Source organism: Diceros bicornis, chromosome 17 (genome assembly GCF_020826845.1).
Source record: "Diceros bicornis minor isolate mBicDic1 chromosome 17, mDicBic1.mat.cur, whole genome shotgun sequence".
Lineage (NCBI taxonomy): Eukaryota > Metazoa > Chordata > Mammalia > Perissodactyla > Rhinocerotidae > Diceros > Diceros bicornis.
Genome location: NC_080756.1, coordinates 45,722,882 through 45,746,971, shown reverse-complemented (window position 1 = coordinate 45,746,971; position 24,090 = coordinate 45,722,882). Strand labels below are relative to the sequence as shown.

Genomic DNA, 24,090 nt, shown 5'->3' with positions numbered 1-24,090 from the left:
ATGGTAATTGGGCTCAAAGGTGTCTAATCCACTGGATCGGTGCGATGTCAACCCTTAGCTAGTAGGTCAGGGCTTGAGTGCACAAATGAAGGGAAGGAGAGATCAGATGATGTACTGGGGTGAACAAGCATGGTGACAGGAGAAGCCATCATTGAAAACCAAGGCGATCAAGAGTGCAGGGGAAAGCAAGCTGAGGGTTGAGACGTGAAACAGAATTTCACTTCTAGGGGATTTTTAGTGTTTCTCATGCCACTTAGGCCACAATAAGTGGTGGATGGTGAATGATTGGACCCCCTTGTCTTCTGGACACAGAAGAGCCTGGGGCGAGCTCTTATAGCTATAGGAGTCCTGGCATTCTAAGATTTCCTTGTGAGATTTTGTTTTCTTTTTTTGGTGAAATTGGAGAGAGTTACACATGGCTTGTGTAGAAGAAGAAAAAAGTTGCTTCTTTCTCTGAGGTCCACATATTTCCTTGAGTCCAAGACCATGTGTCAGAATAGATGGAAATGAGTAAGCCTAGGATGTCAGCGGCGTGAGGAATATAAGGTTCTCAGGTTTTCTTCCCATGAATTTCACAGCTCATAATACAGTCTGGAGGGCCTCACAGCCTTCAGGTTTCTACAGCAAGGCTCAGGTGGCCCACGATTCAGGGAAACCAGGGAAAAGGGACAGATAAAGTGACTTTTCTAAATACTGTAGGTTTTTTAAAAAGCCTCTCAGGTGCTCTTTCCTGTGAAATGCCAAGTTGTAGAATGTAGCTGCTTTCTCCTCATTATTCATATTCATTTCTTCTTTGCCCTCATCAGCCAAGGACAGCTTTGGTCTGCAAGAAGCAGCAGGAGTCCTGGTGCGGATATTCTAGCAGGGAATTTAAGGATGAGAAGAACTTTATATATTATCAGATACAAAACTCTCTAACTACCACCTGTGTCATGAGAAATTCCACATAGAGCCTGGCTCAGTTGTCCATTGCATGCAGGTGCATAAGAAATTATAGATGCTACACCAAATGCTATGTTTCAAAGCATTTAAGTTGGAGATCTATGATTAGGATGGCATTTCAGAAAAGTAGGTGTCTTTTTATAAAAAAACATAAGCCAAAACTCAGAAAAAAATAAATATCTAGATAATTCTGATAATGGTGATGAAAATTATGATGTAGGTACACTTTCAACCTCATTGAAGCCACAGCATCTTAGTTCCTACAGGGTTACATGACCTGGGTGGCACAGCTAGGATCACTGCCTTTGCTGGGAGGATTAGGAGTACCTCCCAGTTTATGCCATCAATCTCCAGTATAACTATTACTGAGCTTCTGAATTGCATAATTATAACAAAAAGTTCAATGAATCATTTTCTGGTAAAAAGAAAAGATTATTGTAGTTGTGAGTGACTCACAAGTCAAACTAGTTTCAACCAAAAGAAAACAGAATTTGTTCAAAGGATAATAAGGTATCTCATATAATCAAAAGAAAGGTTAAGAAGCTAAACCAGGAGGAGGGCAGGGAAGCCACTCAGTTACAGGAACCAGGGGCCACACCCCTGCAGAGACCCCCTCTTTTTATCTCTCATCTCTGCTTCTCTCTCTGTCTTGGCCTCACTTTCTTTCACTGCAAACCAACCTCTTTCTCATAGTGGAAAACATGACCACCAACAACCTGAGCGTCACATCCTATAGTTTCCAGTTTCCAAAGGGGAACTATTGACTCTCTTTCTTGTTCATAGTTTGAAAAATAACAGGGGAGGGTTCTGATTGGCTGGCCTAGGTCATGATGTCCACTCAAATCAACTTCAGCCAAGGAGGGCAGAATCACATAAGACCAGGACAGCTCTTAGTGGAATCATATGGCCAAACCAAAGAAGGAGAGCATTATTCCCAAAGAGAAGACACTGGAAGAACCAAACAATAAGTGATTAGGTCCTAGCTTCTCCTAGGGGGAGTTTGGGAAGGTGTGGGAGTGTTTTTGGTTGTCATAATGACTTAGGAGGAAGCTACTAGTGGTATTTAATGGGGAGAGGGACAGGGATGTTAAATGTTCTGCAATGAGTGGGACAGTCCTGCACAACAAAGAATTGTCCCAGGCCAGTAGTATTCCGTTGAGAAGCACTGAGCTATACAGCCAGAGGATACAGAGGATACAGCCAAGCTTTATAACTCACGTCACTCATGTGTATTAGTCAGGGTTCTCCAGAGAAACAGAACCAATAGGAGGTGTGTGTGTGTGTGTGTGTGTGTGTGTGTGTGTGTGTGTGTGTATATATACACGGAGAGATGGAGAGATTTATTTTAAGGAATTGGCTCATATGATTATGGGAGCTGGCAAGTCTGAAATCTGCAGGAAAGGCTGGGGACGTGGGGAAGAGTTGTTGCTGCTGAAGTCTGAAGGCAGTCTGGAAGCAGAAGTCCTTCCTCCTCGGGGGACCGCAATCTTTTTCTTAAGGCCTTCTACTGACTGGATGAGGCCCATCCGCATTATGGAGGATAATCTGCTTTACTCAACGTCTACTGATTTAAATACTGATCCCATCTAAAAAATACCTTCACTCAACATCTGTACTGATATTTGACCAGGCAAACTGGCACTGCAGCCTAGCCAAGTTGACACATAAAATCAACCATCACACCATGATTTGAGGAAGTGTTGAGTATTTGTATTTATTATGAAGCTTGTTTTTCATATATTTTTGTTCTTTGAACATTATTGGTCACATATGTAATTTATCTGGCACAAAGTCCTAATCTTGTATTTCTGCTCTGATGAGAAAATGCAGATTACTCTCCAGAAGTCTGCTTTAAATCACAGGCTCAGATTGTATGTTTTGGACTAACATTTGCTCACACAGTGACCCACTGGTCTGACTCATTTCCTTTGTCATTTGTCAGCCTTCCAGGCATTGCCAGCCCTCAACTCCACCCCATCCCCACATCCTCAGGTTCACTGTCAGGGTATCCTCATCTATTTTCAAAGACTCATTATGCTCCCATACCTGATTTCAGAGTGCGTGTCAGACCTTTCACATGGCAGCCCTCAAATTTTCCTGAAATTGATAATTAATTGAGGCTTAAGGAAAAAATGTTTGCTGCTCTAATGGGTACCCAAGAGGGTTTTAAGATGGCTGAATCAGCTGGTCTAGCTAAATCCAATAGCTGAACAGTTATTTGTTCTGTTTATATTAATGCTTAATACTTGTGTTCATTTTGATGCTGACATTGAAATATCACACTCATATTGAGAAATTACATCATTTATAAGCATTATGCAAATTGAAATTAATGTCTGGATTTACATATATTACCAATACGGCTATAAGTCATACATGAAGCTATACAAGTGGCTAATTTGCATTCACTGAATAAATTCCTTTTTCACTCTGCATCTGATTTTGGATCTGCTGGAAAGATTGATTATTCTTCTAAGGAAAATATACATCTTTTCTTAAGGAGGTTTGGGACCCAGGGATTGGATTCAATTCCTCATTACTTACGTCTCATATGGAAAAGGGTTTGAAAAGCCAGACTTTAGAGCTTGAAATCTGAGAGCCCATGAGACATACCTCATATTGCTCATTCTGCCGTTAATTTCTGTGCTTGTGTTTGATCGGGATGCTAGGGAAAGCCCTCACCATCTTTGTTCAGAAATGTGGCTGCAAAGATCAAAACACACTTCATTACCTGCCACATAGCTCACAAAAGATGACCTTTGATTTCTGGTAATAGCTCTCATTTGCAGCTGTTTTTACTTGTGTTTCAGTCCAGTTCACTGCCGACCTACCTGCATTCATCATTGAAATAAGTCACCTTGAACCCTCTCCAACAGTTCTTACACCAGGGGTCTTACTTCGTTCCCAGACCTGAGTTCTCTCTCCTCTCATTCCTAATTTCCTAGGTTTGGTCTCTGTTTCCAAGTGTCTGTATTAGTAATTTGTCCAGTGATGGGAGTGTTGCCCCTAAATCCCACCCTAGAGCCCAGGGCCCTACTAGCTGTTGCTAGAGTTTCCTGAGGTTGACTTCCTTGTTACCCAGTCTTCCATCACTTTGCCCAAGATTTCTTTCACGACTGCACCCCATTCTTCTTTTAGAGTACCTGTTATGGGTTGAATTGTGCCCCTCAAAACATATGTTGAAGCCCTAACCATTCAGTACCTCAGAATGTGACCTTAATTGGAAATACGGCCATTGCAGATGTAATTAGTTAAAATGAGGTCATACTGGAGTATGGTGGGCTCTTAATCCAATACAACCGGTGTCCTTATGAAAAGACACAGAGACAGGCAGGAAGAATGCTATGTGATGACAAGTGTAACTTGGGTGACTTGGTGACTTGGGCAGAGATGGGAGTTATCCAGCTGCAAGTGAAGGAATACCAAAGATTGTCAACAAACCATGAGAAGCTAGGAATAGGCAAGGAAGGATTCCCTGAGAGGTTACAGAGGGCATATGTCCCTGCTGACACCTTGATTTCAGATTTATAGTCTCCAGAATTATAAGACAAGTAATTTCTATTGTTTTAAGCCACGCAGTGTGTGGCACTTTGCTGTGACAGCCCTGGGAAACTAATACGGAACCTCACTAAATACCTTGTTCTAAATCCCTTCTTCTCCTCTTGTATTTACCTGAATGTTACCCACCAGATGTTACCCACTTCCGTTAGACCTTTTCCTTGCCACAGATAGAACCTCTTCTGTCAACACCACTGGTCACATTGTTTCTCCTCACTTGCTCTGTGGTCTAGTAGTCTAATTCATCTGACTCTGATAGTCAACCTATCCCAAAGCAAACACAAGTTCTTATCACCTGCTGACATAGTTACAGACTCTAAAGCCAGAATATGGCTTGTGCTCCTCTCAGAAGTTGCTGATGCATGTTAGGGACTGAATGTGTCCTCCCAAAATTCCTATGTTGACGCCCTAACTCCAGTGTGATGGTATTTGGAGGTGGGGTCTTTGGGAGATAATTAGGGTTAGATGAGGAAGGTCATGTGAGCACACAGTAAGACGGTGGTCACCTACAAGCCAAGAGAAGGCTTAGAATGAAATCCACCTTGCCAGCACCTTGATCTTGGAATTCCCAGCCTCCGGAACTGTGAGAAATACATTTCTGTTGTTTAAGCCGCCCAGTCTATGATCTTCTGTTATGACAGTCTGAGCAGGCTAATCAGTGCATGTGGTTGTGCTTTGCTTTTCAAGACTTGTTTGCTTCAAACCCAGCCAACACGACATAGACTGCCACTGGGCTTTGGTGACTGGATTAGTTTCTCAGGGCTGCCATAGCAAATTACCACAATCTTGGTGACTTAAAATAACAGAAACTTATTCTCTCACAATTCTAGAGGCCAGAAGTCCAAAATCAAAGTGTCAGCAGGGCCAGCCTCCCTCTGGAGGCTCTAGGGGAGAATCCTCCTTTGCTCTTCCAGCTTCTGGAGGCTCCAGGCACTCCTTGCCTTATAGCTGCATGACTCTCATCTACGCCGCCATCTTCATGTGGCCTCTCCTCGCCTCTCTTTTAGAAGAACACTTGGCATTAGATTTAGGGCCCACCCAGAATGATCTCATCTTGTGATTCTAAACTTAATTACATCTGCAAAGACTCTTTTTCATAATAAGGCCACATTCAGAGCTTCTGGGGGTTAGGATGTGGACATATCTTTTGGGGGACTACCATTCAACCCACTACAACCCACTATGGATGACTATGTGGCCTAGAGGAAAACAAAAACACGATGATAAATTATAATAGAAACAAAACTGGCAAAAGAAAATTCAAAAATGATTTATGTTGTTTCAGGCCATCACCTCAGACTTTGCCTTGATGAAGATTTAAGCCTCTGGAGTTTCCATATGGTTGGAAAGAAAATCACTGCAAAGCTACTGAACTGGAAGCTAGTATTTGATTTTCCACTTAGTGACAGGCTAAATTACAAAAGATTGCAAAGCATTTTGTGTATACATGCTGTTCCTGCTTTGCTGCAATTCAGCTTTGGCAATTTACATTTACGGTGTTCAGCCAATTAAATCTCTCTTATTAACTTAGGGCATTTACAGCAGGGAAGCAACACACAATTAAAGTTCTATCAGTTAGTCAGCTTCCGTATGTGCTCCAGCTCTCAGCCTCAGTCTGTTTCCACAGTGTCTTTTGTATCTGAGCCCTTTTCCTGTGGCTCATCAGTCTGTCCTCAAAGCGGGGGACTTTGGGGAGAGTTGTTGGTCTGTTAGCACAAATGGCAAAGGAGGGAGGAATTAAGGAGCCAAGCAAAGCAAAACAAACAAAGAATCATAACAGCAGCATTTCACAATCATAATCAATAGCGCTGCATTAATATTCATTGAGTTTAATCATTCCGTTTGATAGTCACTATATGCCAGTGAGGTCTGGAGATATTATTAGCCTTATCTTACAGATAATTAAACTGATGTTAGTGAGAGTTGAACTTCTTTTCCAAGACCCTACAGTTTATAAATGGTACACCCAAAGAAGCCAGACGTTTTGACAAACTATCCATAAAGCCCTTCTCTAAACGAAATAGATTTCTAAAATAGTCTAAGCAATAGAAGTATCACTTAAATAAGCTTATTGCTGCCAAGAGGAACTAATCTAAAAATAACACCGATTTGGTTGAAATTTACTAAAAATGTTTTGTTTCTTACAAGAACAATATAGTCAGTCTTTGAAAACCCTTTAAAATGGAAAAAATCAGTTATAAAGTAACAGTGACAAGCTGTTTAAAGGCATTTGACAAGCAGGGATTTTGCCTGAGATGGAAAAGCTTTTAATTTTGTGAATTGAAGATAAAAGTCAGCATAGTTTAAAAGTCTTTACGATTGGCTTCAGCTTAGGCCAAAGAGCTTGAGATTTTGTGATCTTGAAAAAACAAAAGCGATGCAAAACCAAATGAAGATAGAAATCTGGGCAATTTAGGTCGGTTCATCAGTGTTGACTGCAGGTTTGCATCTCAGTGCCAGTAAGCACATTAAGCTACAGAGGAACTTCTATGGGCAAGAGCAGAAGGCCTCTAAAGCATATGCTTTGCAAAGAGCTCTTGAGTCAAGACAGAAAGGGCATGAAAGAGATATCCCTGTTCAGTCTCTCAAAACATCGCCAAATGTCTCCAACCCCCTTCAAAAGGTTTTCAAAGACTCTCCAAAATTCCTCCACCAGAGAAGTATTCCTCCAGCTTATGATTCTTTGAAGTAATAATTGGGAGAAATTATGAAGAGGAAAACTTGTTCTCAATATTAACTTCCTATACGAGTAAACAAAATTTACAGGTGGTCTCTCTACTGCCTTAGTTAATGGTCTCATAGAAAGATGCATACTATATAGGTAATCCCATTTGAGGATGGTTATAAATGCTGTTTACTAATATTTCCCTCAAATTTTTACAGGACTATAACTAGATCTGCTGCATTGGCTGTGCACTGTACAATTCCAGGGAGTACATTCACACAGACCACAGAGAAATCAAGCTGGCCTGACTACAACCACTTGGTCCTATCAGACTCATGACATAGCAGCTTAAAAACCCCCTTTTCCAATGACATTACCTTGTTGCAGTGTGATGGTTGTCTATTTATATAAAAATTGCCCTATCAATGCACCTTCAGATAGTAGGATTTATAAGAGTACTGAACCATACAAGCAGATATTTGAATATTCTTCTTATTTTTACCCACCCACTACTGATTCATTTATTTTGAGGTTTCATTACCAGATATTTAGTTACTGTCAACGTTACATCTTGTAACGTGGAGAATGCTCCCTATTCGTTGCTCCTCACTCTTTCTTTTACTACCTTCTCTGAGGCTCATCGCCTGCAGGAGAAATACCTACACTTCCTCATAGAATAAGAAATATTTATGCAAATTGCATAAATTTCAGTTACTCTATATCTCCAATAATCTGGAACATACTTCTGTTTTCTAATTTCCCACACCTGGAGTGTGATACACATAATTCTTACCTCTCCACATGATCACCAAGCTATCCAAGGTATTTATGTATTATATTAGTTGGCTATTACTGTGATAATGCTATATAAGCATTATATAGCATAAATTTCAAAATCTCAGTGACCTACAACAACATTAATTTTTCTTACTCATGGGTCTGTGGGACAGCAAAGCAGTTCTACTTCAGGCTATGGGTCAGAGTCAGGCCTGCTCCATGTGTCTCTTCATTCTGGGACTAGCAGCTTCCCTGGGCACGTGCTTTTCACAGCAGATGGCAGAAAAACAAGAGGGCAATCCAAACTAGGCAAGCACATTTAAAGCTTCTGATCTACTCAAGTTCATTGGGCAAAGCAAGTTGACAACTGTAGAGTGAAGAAGTACACTCTGTCCCAAAAGGGAGCTACTACGACTTCGTATGTCAAAGGCAGTGTGATAATTCCTTTACAGGCAGAGAGTGAAGAATAATCCAACAGTGAACAATGAGCCAATGTGAACAACAATCTAATCCACACCATGTACAGAATTCTCAAATCTATTCTCTGTCATTTACAGGAGTTGAAATTGATTGGACTGGATATTTCACACTTTGCTGCAGACCTTCCACTGAACCGATGTAAAAATCGTTACACAAACATCCTACCATGTAAGACTGTCAATAATGCCGATCCTGTTCATGTCTTTCAAACGCTGAAAGGCTGTTACTGCAGGTTAATCAGTTTGACTAATCTCTGGTCAGACCCAGTTGTGGTCTGGATCCTCAAGGCTATCTCTTCCATTACATTGATCACATTCGTGTTTTGATGTTATTAGATCTTATCATATGTAGGAAGTTTTAATTATTATGCTTTTAAATGAATTGTCTCTGAACAGAAAAGACTGACCATTTGGCTCTTTGGAGATCAAAAATTCTTAGCCAAATTAGGGATAAGATAATATGTGCTCTCCTAAACTGTTTTCAGTCAATTCATTGACAGTGGAAGGAGGCAAATGGAAAGGGAGTGCAATGTGTTAAAATGCCTCCTCTTCCTTACTTTTGGCAGCTTCTATTGTTACTTAGCATTTTGTAATAAAAGCAACATTCAAAGAAAAAGTAGCATGAAGTACTTAGAGGACAATTAAAATATATTCCAATATAGATTTAACTTTTCTCTCTGCTACACTCTAGGGGGAGCTGGGAAAGAATGGAAAAGTGGAAAGAGGAAGGCTGAAAAAGTTCTAGAAAGAGAACTTTCTCCTTAATAAAGTTTCTTGATAAACTTAGGTAGTATTATCATTATAACACGTTACACCTGTGCACATTTCATAATTTACTTTTCTCACCTGAAGTCCATTTATGAAAAGCCCATGCAACTCCATCTTCTTTTAGAGAAAAGGCTTCCCAAAGGTAGTGAATTCTCTGAATGTCCCTAGAGGAAATGGAAATCATGGATTTAGGCTACTTTCTTTAGCCTTCCACACAATCTACCAGATATTTTTGTTTCTGTAAATATTCTTCACAATTCTCTCCAAAACCTGGAGACAGTTCTTCCAAGGACAGGGGAGCTAGTGGGGAGAAGATAGTGACTGAGACATATTTACATATTTGTTTAAATAAGAAACTAAGATTGAGGTATGGCTAAAATATCAAGCTAAAATAAACTTTATCTACCTACTCTACCTACACTGACTATTTTGACTTGATGTGGGGAGAAAGAGTCAAGACAAGTCTTCCTCCCATTTTGATTTTTAATATTTCCTTTCTTCCCATTCTCTACAGATGACTTTAGCCGAGTGAGATTAGTCTCCATGAATGAAGAGGAAGGCGCAGACTACATCAATGCCAACTATATCCCCGTAAGTAAAAAAAATAAAAAGTAAATAAATCAGGCATCCAGTTTCTAGCCCAGCCAAAGGAAGACCATTAGGGCTACAGGGATGTGTCGAACAGTTATAAAGAGAGCCATTCTCCACCCAGCAATCCAACTCTAAAGAACAGTTTCCATTATTCCATTTCAGAATAAAGAAAAGGGGAGAAAAAAGCCCAGAGATTAGTAATGTTCAAGTTTCTTTGTAAAGGCCTAGTGAAAGTAAAAGTAAATAATTAAATGCTAAAGATCATCTTTCTTGTGTTTCAATTTCCGTGTTGGCAAGTAACTCAAAGGGCTCCCTCTGAGCCCCTGTGCTTTTAAAATATCTATAAAGATAGTGATTTTTATATGAAAAGGTGTGGGTGTGATTTTATAAGCTTTCAGAAAACAAAGCTTAAAATCCTATAGGTCAGGGGCTGGCCCTGTAGCTTAGTGGTTAAGTACGCGCGCTCCGCTGCTGGCGGCCCGGGGTTCGGATCCTGGGCACGCACCGACGCACCGCTTCTCCAGCCATGCTGAGGTCGCGTCCCACATACAGCAACTAGAAGGATGTGCAACTGCGACATACAACTATCTACTGGGGCTTTGCGGAAAAAAAAAGAGGAGGAGGATTGGCAATAGATGTTAGCTCAGAGCCAGTCTTCCTCAGCAAAAATAGGAGGATTAGCACAGATGTTAGCTCAGGGCTGATCTTCCTCACACACACACAAAAAAATCCTATAGGTCAGTTACTCGGCCTCTTTGAGGAAAAAGGAGAAAACCTTTCCTAGGTGTGTGATCCTTTGCCAGGTTTATCCCCAGTAAATTGGCAGTTTTTTCTCATATGTGGGGAAGAGCATTTGGTGTTGACAGTGGCTCCTTAGGTGACAACTTTGTCACTTATCTTTCAGGGATACAATTCACCCCAGGAATATATTGCCACACAGGGGCCACTGCCTGAAACCAGAAATGACTTTTGGAAGATGGTCCTACAACAGAAGTCTCAGATTATTGTCATGCTCACTCAGTGTAACGAGAAAAGGAGGGTAAGTGCCTAATGGGGTTCTCCTCACTTAGCAGCAAATCCTGCCCCAGCCACTCCGTGGATTGAGCACCTACTGTGTACCGCAGACTGCTCTACTCGCTTCATTTTTCATCCTCACAGTAGTCCTATAGAGTTCTTCAGAGGCAAGTTTTTGTTTTCCCTGAGTGAGCCCAGACTATTTCTTCCCTAGCCTGTTTGTTTTAAAAGGTTGTATTATTGTCCCCTCAGGTGAAATGTGACCATTACTGGCCGTTCACAGAAGAACCCATAGCTTACGGAGACATCACTGTGGAGATGGTCTCGGAGGAAGAGCAAGATGACTGGGCCTGTAGACACTTCCGGATCAACTATGTAAGTCACGAGCACAAGTTTGGGTGCTGTCCCCTCACTGAGGGAAACCCCCAGGTGTCAGGAGACCAACCCGCCATCATGTAAGACGATGAGAGCACTTCAAGAGAAAAATCCCACTTTTAATGTCCTTGTTTCCCATTTCATCAACAATGGCATGGATGAAATGTTGGCCTGGAGAGCCTGAGGAGATGGAATAAAAAGTCTGTGCTGTTCCATCTCAGATTGGCTCAGGGCAACAGAAGACACAGTGAAACATTGCTCACCGGGCATGATTGAGGAGGAAAGTGTTCTCATTACTTGTACTAACCATAAATGAGTACAATTAGGATATACAAGGCACACTTAAATTGTAAATTAAACACTTAAGCCATGATTTAGTAGTTTGAATTTCCTTTTGTTTGGCTTTTTTCCTTCTTTTGTTCTGGTTTAGTTTTTATTATTTAAAAGGTACTTCCAAGCCTTATTAATCATGGTTCCATATCTCTTGAAATGCTATTGACTTCTGATTGTTAGAATGTCAGAAAAGTCTATTTTTCCCATAAGCCCCCTTACCCCTCTGGTGACAAGCCTTTAAGCTCCTGCTGAACGTTTGTGTGGCAGGCTAGGTGATGACAATGACATCAACCACAGTCACCCTGTTGCCCTCCTCACACAAAACAGTCCCAGAACACTGGAGGGAATTTTTGCTAGTATTCTCCACTTGAACATGCTCTCTGTTGAGGACAAAGTTTACTAGGAAAGTCCTCATGAAAATGTTCTCTGCTTAGAAACAACCCGTCCTAACACTGTAGGTCAGGGGATGGCAAATGTGGCCTGTGGACCAACTGACCACTGCCCACGGGTTTTGTAAAGCCTGTGAGCTAAGAATAAGTTTTACATTGTTAAATGGTTAGAAAAAAATCAAAAGAAGAATAATATTTCACATGAAATACTATACAGAAATTATATGAAATTCAAATTCCAGTGTCCATAAATAATATTTTACTGAAACACAGCCACACATGTGTGTACTTGTCTCCTATGACTGCTTTTGTGCTACCTCAAGCCTGACTAGTTACAAGAGACTGTACGACACATAAAGCCTAAAATATTTACTGTCTGCCCTTTACAGGAAATGTTTGCTGACTCTCAATGTAGACAATGGAAACAAAGATCGTCCATATCAATACAACATAAGCACTCATTAACTAGCCATTTATTGATATTTGCAAGAGTTAAATCACTTCTTTGCCACTGTAAGTTAACAGTGGCTTTTGCTACAGTGAGAATTTGGCAAATCCCAGTATGATTGTAGCAGGCTGTGCTTCATGCTGTTCCCATTTCTTTGAAATGCCCTTCTCCTCCTGTTCCCTAAACACATTCCTAGTCAAACAGAGTTTCAGCTCAAATGTCACCTCGTTTGTTAAGCTTTCCCTGGTCTCAAGAGAGCTTTATCCCTTGTCCCCTCTGCTCTAGTCTCATGTATATTGCTCCATCACATTACACCAGAGAGGATTGCAATTCTCTCTTCATGTCTGCCTCCCCAGTACGCTGAGTTTCAGAAGCAAGTAACCTGTTTTAATAATCCTTGTAATCCCAACCCTTAGCCATTTAATAAGTCTTGTGGAATTAATAAATCAGTGAATGAATGAATGATTTCAAAAATAATAAAGCACTTGGAAAGCATCAGACTTTCCATCAGAGAAAATATTTGACAGATGAATGCCATTTGAACTCTGCTTTCTTTCTTGGCTATTTCAGCTGGAAAGCCAATGCAAACTGCTAGAACAAATGTTTGCCTAGGTTTAGAGAAATAAATAGGGTCTGTTCCCATGTCTGTTCCCTTGACAAGGAAGAGTCACATAGATCATTGTATGGTCAACGCTGTGCTTCTCAGCCTTCGTCTTAAATGATGACCTATCTTTCAATGACAATCTTGTGAAGGGCTTGAATTTAGGAATACAGTGTTGAATAATAGCGTTTTCTGGTAAGGTGTTTATACAGTAGCTACAAGCATTTGGTCCCAGAGTGCCCCGTTTTGGCATAAACACACAGAATCTAAATTTTAAGCTTCCTGGATGAAGGTTAAATTGCCAAAGAACATTATGCTGTGCCAATGAATACATTTTTCTGGTTGTTTCATTTTTTGTTTACACTCTTCTTTAGTCCCTCCATATTGATGTGTAGAAACTTTCAGAGTACAACCAGGTAAAATTACAAAAATGAGGAAATCAGGGTAAGAGAAATTTTGGAATGGCTAAATAAGATGTAACAAGAAGAGTTTTCTCATTTAATAAGAAAAAACGAAAATGACCATAACACCCAATTTGTCACTTGCCAGTACTTGAAACTTGGCATAAACTGAGTAAGTAAGAACTGGAGACTAAAGGCCAGCAAAAGCTTGTTTGTTCCCATGGATGTGTGCCTCGCTACTCAGGCAACAGGGATCAACCTGATATGAAGACCTCGGCCTTTTAGCTGCAGAGAGACTAATGACAATTTAAGTGTTTCCTATTTTCGAACCGCCTTGCATATTTTAGCTGGATATGTTTTTAGATCAATTGTATTAGAATATATATATCTATATAGCCTACAATGGACAGGTCTTTGTGCCAAGCCTGAAATCAGCATTTGAAAAGAGCCAGCATTTTCGTGAACTTTTCTGGGCAACCAAAGTTATCTAGTGATTGAGTATCCTTAAATCCTCATGGTGTTGAGTAATTGAGTCATTCTGCACAATTTCTTCTGCTTAGGTTACTTTCTTGCCATACTCCGTGAAGATAGCAGTGAGGGTAGCCGCCATCTTTGCAGACTTCGCGTTCTGTGTGTCTAAGAAAGAGCCCTGAACACAGAGAGGGAGGCACTGCATGCACTGGGGATGTACAGCCTTAGGTGCCCGGGGACAGTGGGTCTGTGAACTACTGACCTATATTTATATAAATGTTATAAGTTTATTTGTGTTGTATTTATACATTTATTTATATTTATATAAATTTTATGCTGACTCTTTGGAATTCATTTCTCTTTTTAGCTGAACCTAAACTTCAGCCCCAAACTCATAGCCAGGCCAACTCTTCCAAATTACGATCTGAAATTCCATCTACTGAGTGGATTCCAGGCTCTCAGCAAGTTTGAGGGGTGGGGGATGAATTAGATTTTCATCTAATCTGAGGCCTAGGTTTGGAATATTTCTCACAGTTGGTAACGAGAGCAGAATAAATCTTTCTGCTTATAAATTAGTAGGGACTAAAAAGAGTGAATCTTGAAGGATCCACATCCTTACTGATATTTACTCAGTTCAGAGGGAACAACAGCATATTTGATGTATGCATTAACATGAATTGGATAAATATACAAAATATACCCACTTACTAGGATTCCCAAAACCAACCATACAAATGCTCTGAGCTGGATGGGAGCGAGTGGTGGTAATCACGTAGTGGTGATGATGATGATATCTAACAGGGACCATCCTTCACAAACGTCATCACACTTAATCCCCACAACAACCCTTGTTTTAGGTTATGTTACGCTATGATAACATATACTATGTTATACCTTTTCAGATCTGAGAAAACTGGTGTTCAGCAGTTTGTCTTAGATCAGGTCCCCTAGTAGCAGAGCCCAAGACAAGGATCGTCATATAGATAATCCTTTGAAGGTGTAACCTTGGGTAAAATCTGTCAGGGAACAGGGAAGCAGGATAGGACAGGACAGAGAAGCGGCTGCACACAGCTGTGGGTTCAACTGAAGTCTAGCCTCAGCTGGGTCCCATGGAGAGTGCTGGGGCATGAACGGCCGCATCGAGTTAGTTGTCCACTAAGGCAGTTCCCGTTAGCGGAGGATGACTCTGAGGAGAAGGGTGCAGCTCTAAGCTGTCAGCAGCTAGGAGAGAGGTGCACTAGCTAAATGATGCAATTGCTAAATGGCAGAACCAGGATGCAAACCCTGATCTGCTTAAGCTCTTATCTCTATGCAGGCATGGATTAGCCTATTTATCCTACTATTTGAAGCTTTATACAATTAGAATTTTTTTTTCAGGGCCTGCTTTGTGCAGACACAACGCTCAGAGCTGGAAAGGGAAGTGTACCGACCAGGACTGGACTGTGGCTTTACCTTCTTACGCCATTAACTTGTGAGCTGCCATGGAGGCCTGAGCCACCCTGACGGTAGACAGAGAGATTAATACTTGTTTTGGCTTTTTCTCCTAAAGGTTGATGAGATGCAGGATGTGATGCATTTTAACTACACGGCATGGCCTGATCACGGTGTGCCCACAGCAAATGCTGCCGAAAGCATCCTGCAGTTTGTACACGTGGTCCGACAGCAAGCTACCAAGAGCAAAGGCCCCGTGGTCGTGCACTGCAGGTAACCTCATCAATGCACTTTTGGTTAAGCACCATGGGCTTTGTTTTATAAAGAAAATAGCCCACCACTCCATAGACCCCCTGATCAGATTGAATTAATAATTAAACAGGGGCCGGCCCGGTGGTATAGTGGTTAAGTTCATGCACTCCACTTTGGTGGCCGGTGATTCGAGAGTTTGGATCCCATGCGCGGACCTATGCACCGCTCGTCAAACCTTGCTGTGGCAGTGTCCCACATACAAAAAGTAGAGGAAGATTGGCACAGATGTTAGCTCAGGGACAGTCTTCCTCAAGCAAAAAGAGGAAAATTGGCAATAGATGTTAGCTCAGGGCCAATCTTCCTCACCAAAAAGTAAATAAATAAATAAATTACGATTTTTTAAAATTTATGATTAACTGATGTCTTACTATATACATGATTTATTTATAATATGGCTATCTTATATCTTATAGCCTATGAGATAAATGTTATTATTCCCATTTTCAGATGGATAAAACGGAACAGTAGAGAGGTGATGGGATTCACACAACTAGAACGTGGAGGAGTTAAGATTCAAATCCAGGCACATCAGTCTCGAAAGCCCAAGCCTATAAGCACTATGTGATATTATCCTATCCTATTAAGGATTCTGAGGGGCTTATAACATGGCCAAATACAAGGTCAAATTAAAAATAGCTAATCACAGCCCAGAATAATATAAACGGACATAAAAGCAAGTTGAGAGAAAGGAGAAATGAACATATTCCGCTCACTAACATATTTGCTATGGTTGCTCTTCAAGATTGTCTCAAAATTTCCCAACAGATAAAATGAAGGGGGCTATATGATCTATTGCATTAGCAAAAATCAAGGACCACACTAATTCCTTATGGGAAGAGTTAGCTTTGAATTTAAGCTTTTTTTCCTACCAAGTGAACAAAACTCCATCAAAATCCATCAGTGTAACAGAATATTGTTGTAAAATTTTTATGCAACCTCAAAAGATCAGGGGATATAAATATGCTCCTACTATATATCAGAAATAGAAGTGAGATAAAGACATTAGAGAAGGCATTGGCAGCCGTGTCAATCTGAGTAAATAAATCTATAATCCTGGATCTAGCACCTTGGCCTTGGGGAACTAGAGTGGCGTGTGTGTGTGTGCGTGTGTGTGTGTGTGTATGTGTGTGTGACAGAGAGAGAGAGAGAGAGAGAGAGAAGGAGATTAAAATATGTGTCTCCCTGGAAAGAAAAATGCTTCATAAGCTAACAAGTTTCTGATTAAGGAGGATATCCTTGCTGTCAGGATATGCCACCTTAGGCATTCACAACTTAAAAGCTTTGCTTCACCAGATGGAATTATTTAGTCTCAAAATGTTTCTTTCCAAGAGCAGAAAATAAAGCTACTCACCCACAGGGTTAGACATCATAGATTCCTTTCACAGCAGGTAGCAGGTACAGTTCTGGATGTGACTTCTCATGTATTCACCCAGAGGCAGAACATTTTATCTGAGAAGATTAGGCCTAAGAGGAAAGAGTTGTCTAGTAGAAAAAGTGAACGAGGGCTCTGAACTCGAGGCTTTTAGTGCTGGATTTCTCTCCCAGCAAATTCCACCTGTAAATTGGTTTTGACTTTCTCTTTTCTTGTAATTTCTTCGTAATTCTGAGTTAGGAACCATTTGGCACTTCAATGTCTGAGTGATTGGAAGAAAAGAAGAGCTGACTTTAACCTGTAGAACCTGGGACTGTGGTGGGCCATCAGTCAGTGCATATCAGTCCCCTGCCCCCTATGCTCTGAGCACCAGGATTTGGGCACCAGAAGAGACTGGGTCCAAATATTTCACTTGATTTTGAGGCACTGTATAAAAGGTCCCTGGGAAATTGAAGCAGACTCAGGACCCACTAGAAGGTCAGATGTGCTGTAAGGATGGTCTGGGATGGTGAACTGAAGCTAGCATTGAAGGCACTCAAATCTTTATGGCCTCAAAGCTAGAGCTAGAGTGTGGGCATCTCAGCTAGACCTTCAAGCTGGGTGTGAGGGCTTTATTAACTCTGAGGCTACCCAGAAAATGGGGAATTATTTATGCGTCTCCACTCCCTGAGGGCAGAAACCCAGTCTCCAGCAGGCTCTGTATGGAATCGTTACTTTCCTCCGGAAGGGGAGAGCCCAGGGTGGGGGACAATGTGGCCAAGGCAGTGCAAACCTATACCTCTAAGGGAGGGAGCAGTGATAGTCAGAAATGTGACATTAGAAGACACACCAACCATAATTGCATACTTAAAAATTAGGTAAGTAGAAAATGTCAAGACTTTAGTCTTTTTTCTCAATGGGTGCTACCCATAGTCTTTTTTAAATTGCCAATTTATTTTCAACAGCGTAGAAGTGCTGTCTGAGCTATGTGCTGTCTGAACACTCTTTTGCAGCGCTGGAGTCGGACGGACAGGAACCTTCATTGCCCTGGACAGGCTCTTGCAGCACATTCGGGATCATGAATTTGTCGACATCTTAGGGCTGGTGTCAGAAATGAGGTCATACCGGATGTCTATGGTACAGACAGAGGTAGGAACGTAATCAACATGTATTTTTAAATTTGCCCTTGACTGAAAAACTTACCATCACTCAATATCATGATTCAAAACGATTGTCTCGAATTTTTTTTGCATCTGTCATTTCTAGTTTCTTATTGTGCATGTTCAAACTACTTCAGGGTATAAAAGAAATAAGTAGATATTATCCTCTAGAAATCCATTCAGTGCACAGTGCTTGCACTTCTGCCCTTTACTAATGCAGAGTATCTGGATGTATCTGTGATAGAATCAAACCTCTTTGAACAGACTGAGAGTTCAGTGAAGGTAACCGCCAATCTGGGTAAATGCCACCAAATGGAGACTGTGGAACTGCTGTGATTTAATTGATATTTTAAGCACTAGATTTATTCAATAAGTTTGTCATTAGTTTGTCCTCCATGTGACTCTCTGTCCCAATTCACTTTTGATGATGATATGGGTTGGATTTATGCCTTCTGTCCCCTTTATGATTTAAAGGATTTCCAGGGCCGGCCCCGTGGCTTAGCGGTTAAGTGCGCGTGCTCTGCTACTGGCGGCCCGGGTTCGGATCCCGGGCGTGTACCGACGCACCGCTTCCCCGGACATGCTGAGGCCGCATCCCACATACAGCAACTAGAAGGATGTGCAACTATGACATACAACTATCTACTGGGCTTGGGGGGGGGGGATTGGCAATAGATGTTAGCTCAGAGCCGGTCTTTCTCACAAAAAATAAATAAATAAAGATTTCACTTTTTAAAAAAAATAAAAATAAAAATAAATAAAGGATTTCCAGTCCCCAATCTGCTGCCAGTTCCCTTGCTCTAAAGGAATGGATTTATCATTGTAACAACGTGGGGGCATCCCCAGAAATACTCAGCAGTGTTATGTGCTCCCTCTTGCTCCTCTTCTCCCAAGTCCTCTCCTCCCTTGAAGCCTCAGAATGCACTCAGGCTGGAGTGGCAGCCCCAGGCCCGTGCCAGCAGACAGCATCACACTCCTCAGAGCAGCAATGGCCGTGTACCTGTGTGGGCCACAAAACCTGAGCACAACAGCTTCTTCATCAGCCTAGTCACCTAGTCGTACTCGCGACTTCTTAGCTTCAGGCGTACAATAATCCCTTTTCTCAAGGAGGGTGTGTGGGAGGAACGCCTGTGGAGTGGAAAACAACCTGGCCCGACCTCTAACTAAATTTCCAAGAGATTAAAGGCTGCCTTGGTCTTCCTTATGCTTTTCCTCTCAATCACCACTAGATGTCAGTATAACTCAAAAAGCCTGGAGTAATGGCTGCCGTTTCTTAACGCTTCCTGTTTCTCCTTTCCCACTCTCTAGTTTTCACTCCTGCCTCCCCATGCCCATCTGACCAAGGCTTGGCACAGCCGTTCCAATGTGTTTACTTCTGACCTGTCGCAGGATCATACCAGTTTGGAAGGAATAACTCATTCACATTCGGATGTCTCATGGATAATTAGGAAGCAAGTCATGTATTGGTGTCTTCACTTCTTGAGCTCACATCCCAGTCCTGCTGCCTTCTAATTTACTACTGTGGGGACATGAACATTACCTTGTTATCATAAATTTAAAATGTCCTGGTTTCCCAGAGAAGCCCACTACCTAGTGATTAAAGTGCTTTATGAATTGGTCCATATTTTTGGCTTTCACTTCCATAAATTTAGAACCTAATATGCGATTAAAACTCCCCATTATGTATATTAATCCCCAAACTTCAAAGGGCCATGCTTTATTTTAAATATTTTGGATTTGATGACTTGTCTGCCTCATTGACTTAATTTATACCTTTTATAACTTGACAGACTTTGATTGTAGCTTGTTTGCTTTTGTCCCCAACTAGAGAATCTTAATCCCTTTTTATTTATTTTTTTGTGTGAGGAAGATCAGCCCTGAGCTAACATCCAGGCTAATCCTCTCTTTTTTTTTTTTGCTGAGGAAGACCAGCTCTGAGCTAACATCTATTGCCAATCCTCCTCCTTTTTTTTTCCCCCAAAGCCCCAGTAGATCGTTCTGTGTCATAGTTGCACATCCTTCTAGTTGCTGTATGTGGGACGCGGCCTCAGCATGGCCGGGGAAGCGGTGCGTCAGTACGCGCTGGGATCCGAACCCGGGCCGCCAGCAGCAGAGCACGCGCACTTAACCGCTAAGCCACGGGGGCCGGCCCAATCCCTTTTTAAAAACTACCTTCACATGGCAGACCCTCCAACCAATTTTCAGCACCATTATCTTTCCTCAGGTGTGGTAATCCCGCAAAAGTAGAGCAACCACCATGTGCCTTTCTGCAAAGCTGAGAAGACGTTTTCTCCCTAACTTTCCTGCCCCACATTTTGGTTGTTTGACTTCTTTGTTTATGGCAGTTATGGCATTTTAGGTCGACATCTCCAGGGAAACAGTCTTTTTTAAGTACGACATCCCTTCCCTGAACCCTCATGGGAAAATTCAAAGTCAGCAGAAGAGGCGGAGGTCACCACGAGTTACTTATTTTTCCAACTGTTCCAGCTTCCCTCGAGTTCTCTCAGGATTTTGCAGTGAATGCTCTCCAGTTCGAGTTATTTATTTATGTCTGTTTTGTTAGTTATGTCTGGAACATCTTGTCCATTTACCTTTGTTTTTCCTTGTTCCTGTGCTTTTCATGGTTCAACTTGTATTTTGAATGTTAAGATTTTCCTAACACCCTCCTTGAGCCCATTTACACCCCAGTCCTGCTGCCTTCTAGTTGATTGACATTATTAAGTAAAGAGCAGAGTAAAAAATTTTCTTTAGCTTTATTATCCCAAAGTATCCCTTGGACACTAATCATTTTCAAAGGCCAGAATGATGCCCCAGCTGATTTCTGACTCTATGTATATATATAAACCACCTGTGTACTGTGTACCAGGTTGCCTCCCTTGGCTGGTTTCTAATTGTCCTACCTCCTCTAGACTGCCTATCACCCATCATTCAACCACCCTACCCCACTCTAAAAGTAGCAGAAGTAACTGATTAAACTGGCCATGTGCTCAGATGCACATTTCAGGTCACTGCAACATGCTGCGTGGGCTGTATTTTGACATGCCCTCCTCCCCTCTCTCACCTGACCAGACATACTGAGTGGGCCTCTGCACAAGAGCAGCAAGGGGTAGTTAGAGAGAGAGTAGGGATCATCAGGCCAGACCCTGTGAGAAGGCCTGGATGCCAGCATAACTGTGCACGACTCACTCCACCTCTCAAAGCTCTCATTCTTCATCTGTAAAATGTGAACGACAACGTTCACGATTGTTGTAAAGTATATATGATGTGAAACGATATAATCTAGATAAGTGCTATGAAACTGTCAAGTGCTACGTATGGACAGCATTTTCCTCCTTTGGGCTCTCTTCTATTTTTATCAAATGTTTTGTTTGATTTTTCTCTAATAGGCTCTCCCTGGAGGTCAATTAGGGCTTTGTTTTGAGCAGCCCGTCCTCCTGATTGGCAGCTTAGATTTCTCAGGAACTCTCAGGGACATGTTCTATAAATGAAAAGTAAATAAAATCGTTTTTTATTTACTTTCCTGTGGTCTAGCTACTTTTTTTTTTTGGACACAAAGTTTGGCCACGGAATAGTTATGGGTTGAGAAACCAGGCAGCTTCTGGCCTTATCTACGCCCAGGGCTTGATAAACACCAGTAACAATGGAGTGATATGTGATAATGAGAAGGGGTAGCTCAGCTATTGATGTGATACCATCGCAAAATAAAGGAATATATTTTCTCCAAGTCTTGTTGAAAAAATACAGGTTAGGCTGAGGGATCAATCCGGTGAAGTTTAAAGTACAGTAGCCCCCTCATCTGAGGGGGATACCTTCCAAGACCCCCAGTGGGTGCCTGAAACCGGGGATAGTACTGACCCCTATATATACCATGTTTTTTCCTATACATGCATATTTAAGGTGCGACAGCAAAACTAGCACAAATTTCTTTTTCCTTCTTCACAATTCACGGATAGAATATTTGTTCTTACCCTAGATCTTAGCAACTTCAGTGTACGATTTTTTTCTTTCCTTATTAAGTTGAGAACTTGCACCTTTTTACTTAAAGGAAGCACTTTAAGGCTTCTCTTTAGCATGTCCGAATTGCCAGCATCACTACTCATGTGCTTTGGGGCCATTATTAAATAAGGGTTACTTGAACACAAGCACTGCGATACTGTGACAGTCCATCTGATAACCGAGACAGCTACTAAGTGACTAACAGTCGAGCAGCTTATACAGCGTGGATCCGCTAGACAAAGGGATGATTCACGTCCCAGGTGGGATGGAACTGAGTGCTGCGAGATTTCATCACACTACTCAGAATGGTGTGCAATTTAAAACTTGTGAATTGTTTATTTCTGGAATTTTCCATTTAATATTTTCAGACCTTGGTTGACCATAGGTAACTGAAACCGCAGAAAGCAAAACCAAGGATAAGGGGGGACTACTATATTTAACCTTATCCTTTGCATAAAGTTGTCATACAAAAAGCTCCTTGAAATCCTGTGGATATCTTAACTAGTTCTTATTTAAAGCTTATTTCTAATGGTATTACTTCTAGAGAAATTCTGGGAAATAAAGAAAATTACCTTGATTTCATGACACAAAGACAGCTACTCTCAATATTTTGGCATATCTCATCTCGGCCATCGTTCAAGTACAGTCATGCATTGCTTAATGATGGGGATACATTCTGAGAAATGCGTCATTTGGTGATTTCGTAGTTGTATGAACATCATAGAGTGTACTGAAGGGGAACAAAATTCGCCACTCCAAAACATGTCTCTAAAGAGACATGAGGATTATTTTAGACCGATTATTTTAAGAAACAAAAGACTCAGAAAGTGTTTCTTGTTACTTCTCCCTTAACTGCCTAAAAGAATTCAAATTTAAAAATCCTGTCTCGGGAAGCTATCACCTTAGCATAACATGAACTAGGTGGTAGACAGGGAGGACCTCTGTGTTCTTCTGTTTCTGTGTGACCAAACGCTTGTTTTCCAAATGTTTGCTCCTTTTCACCTACCTGGGAATTGCCTTCCTTCCCTTTGAAGTGCCTGACTCTCCCCACCTCCAACATCTTCTTTCATCTTTAGCTGAGAATGGTATTTAAGGTGAGGGCTTCAGCCATTTTGGTGAGTTACTCGGTTTTCCTGGGTTTCTCCCATGTATACATTTTATTAAACTTTTGTTTGCTTTTTTCCTGTTAATCTGTCTCATGTCAATTTAATTCTTAGACCAGCCAGAAGAACCTAGAAGAGTAGAGGAAAATTTCTTCCTCCACTACAGTACTTACACAAACCTAGATAGTATAGCCTACTACACACCTAGACTACATGATACTAATCTTATGGGACCACTGTCATATATGAGGTCCATCGTTGACTGAAATATCTTTATGAGGCACATGACTGTATAATTTTTACCCAGTTGTGCTTGTATGCTATATACACACATGCTAATTTTACACTATGATTTTTCACTTAACAGTTTACTGTTATCATCCCAAATTGCCTAAAACTCTATAAATTTCATTTTAAAAACTGAATGTTTCATTATACATATGCCATTGCTTACTTTCACCATTCTCTTTTTTATAGGACATTAAATTGGATTCTTTTCCACTTTTTTTACTGTTATCTGTGTCACAATGCTATTTATTAGCACTTTATTAATTACACTTCCACCAACAATAGATAAAAATGACTGCCTCAACAAACTCAAGTCATTGAATGCTACCTTTTTCCTTTAGCTTTGCTCACTTTGTAGATGAAAAACAATTGTTTTAATTTACATTTTTGATTACGGGGCCATTTTTTGCATATGTTTTAATATTTCCTCAGTTTGCTTCAAAAAACATTTAATAAGCACAAACTAAGTGCGAGGCATTAAGAATAAAAAGACATGGTCCCTGCCTTCCAGAAATATTTGATCTAGTGGTTGCTGTATTTTATTAATTTGCCCATTTAAGTGTGCAGGTTACTGATTTGGATGAATTTTAAACAAAAATAAAGGTATCAACATTTTGTCATAATTCTACAGAATATT

At 41.0% G+C, this 24,090-nt stretch overlaps 1 protein-coding gene across 1 annotated transcript in view; it reads left to right on the top strand.

The window, feature by feature from the left end:
- The window catches only part of PTPRO (protein tyrosine phosphatase receptor type O), a 46,590-nt gene that overhangs the window by 20,280 nt on the left and 2,220 nt on the right, over positions 1 to 24,090 (top strand). The window contains exons 8-13 of the mRNA XM_058558705.1: positions 8,500 to 8,590; positions 9,704 to 9,780; positions 10,685 to 10,819; positions 11,047 to 11,169; positions 15,362 to 15,516; positions 17,920 to 18,055. Coding sequence (XP_058414688.1) covers positions 8,500 to 8,590; positions 9,704 to 9,780; positions 10,685 to 10,819; positions 11,047 to 11,169; positions 15,362 to 15,516; positions 17,920 to 18,055 — 717 coding nt within the window. The remainder of the gene's footprint in view (positions 1 to 8,499; positions 8,591 to 9,703; positions 9,781 to 10,684; positions 10,820 to 11,046; positions 11,170 to 15,361; positions 15,517 to 17,919; positions 18,056 to 24,090) is intronic.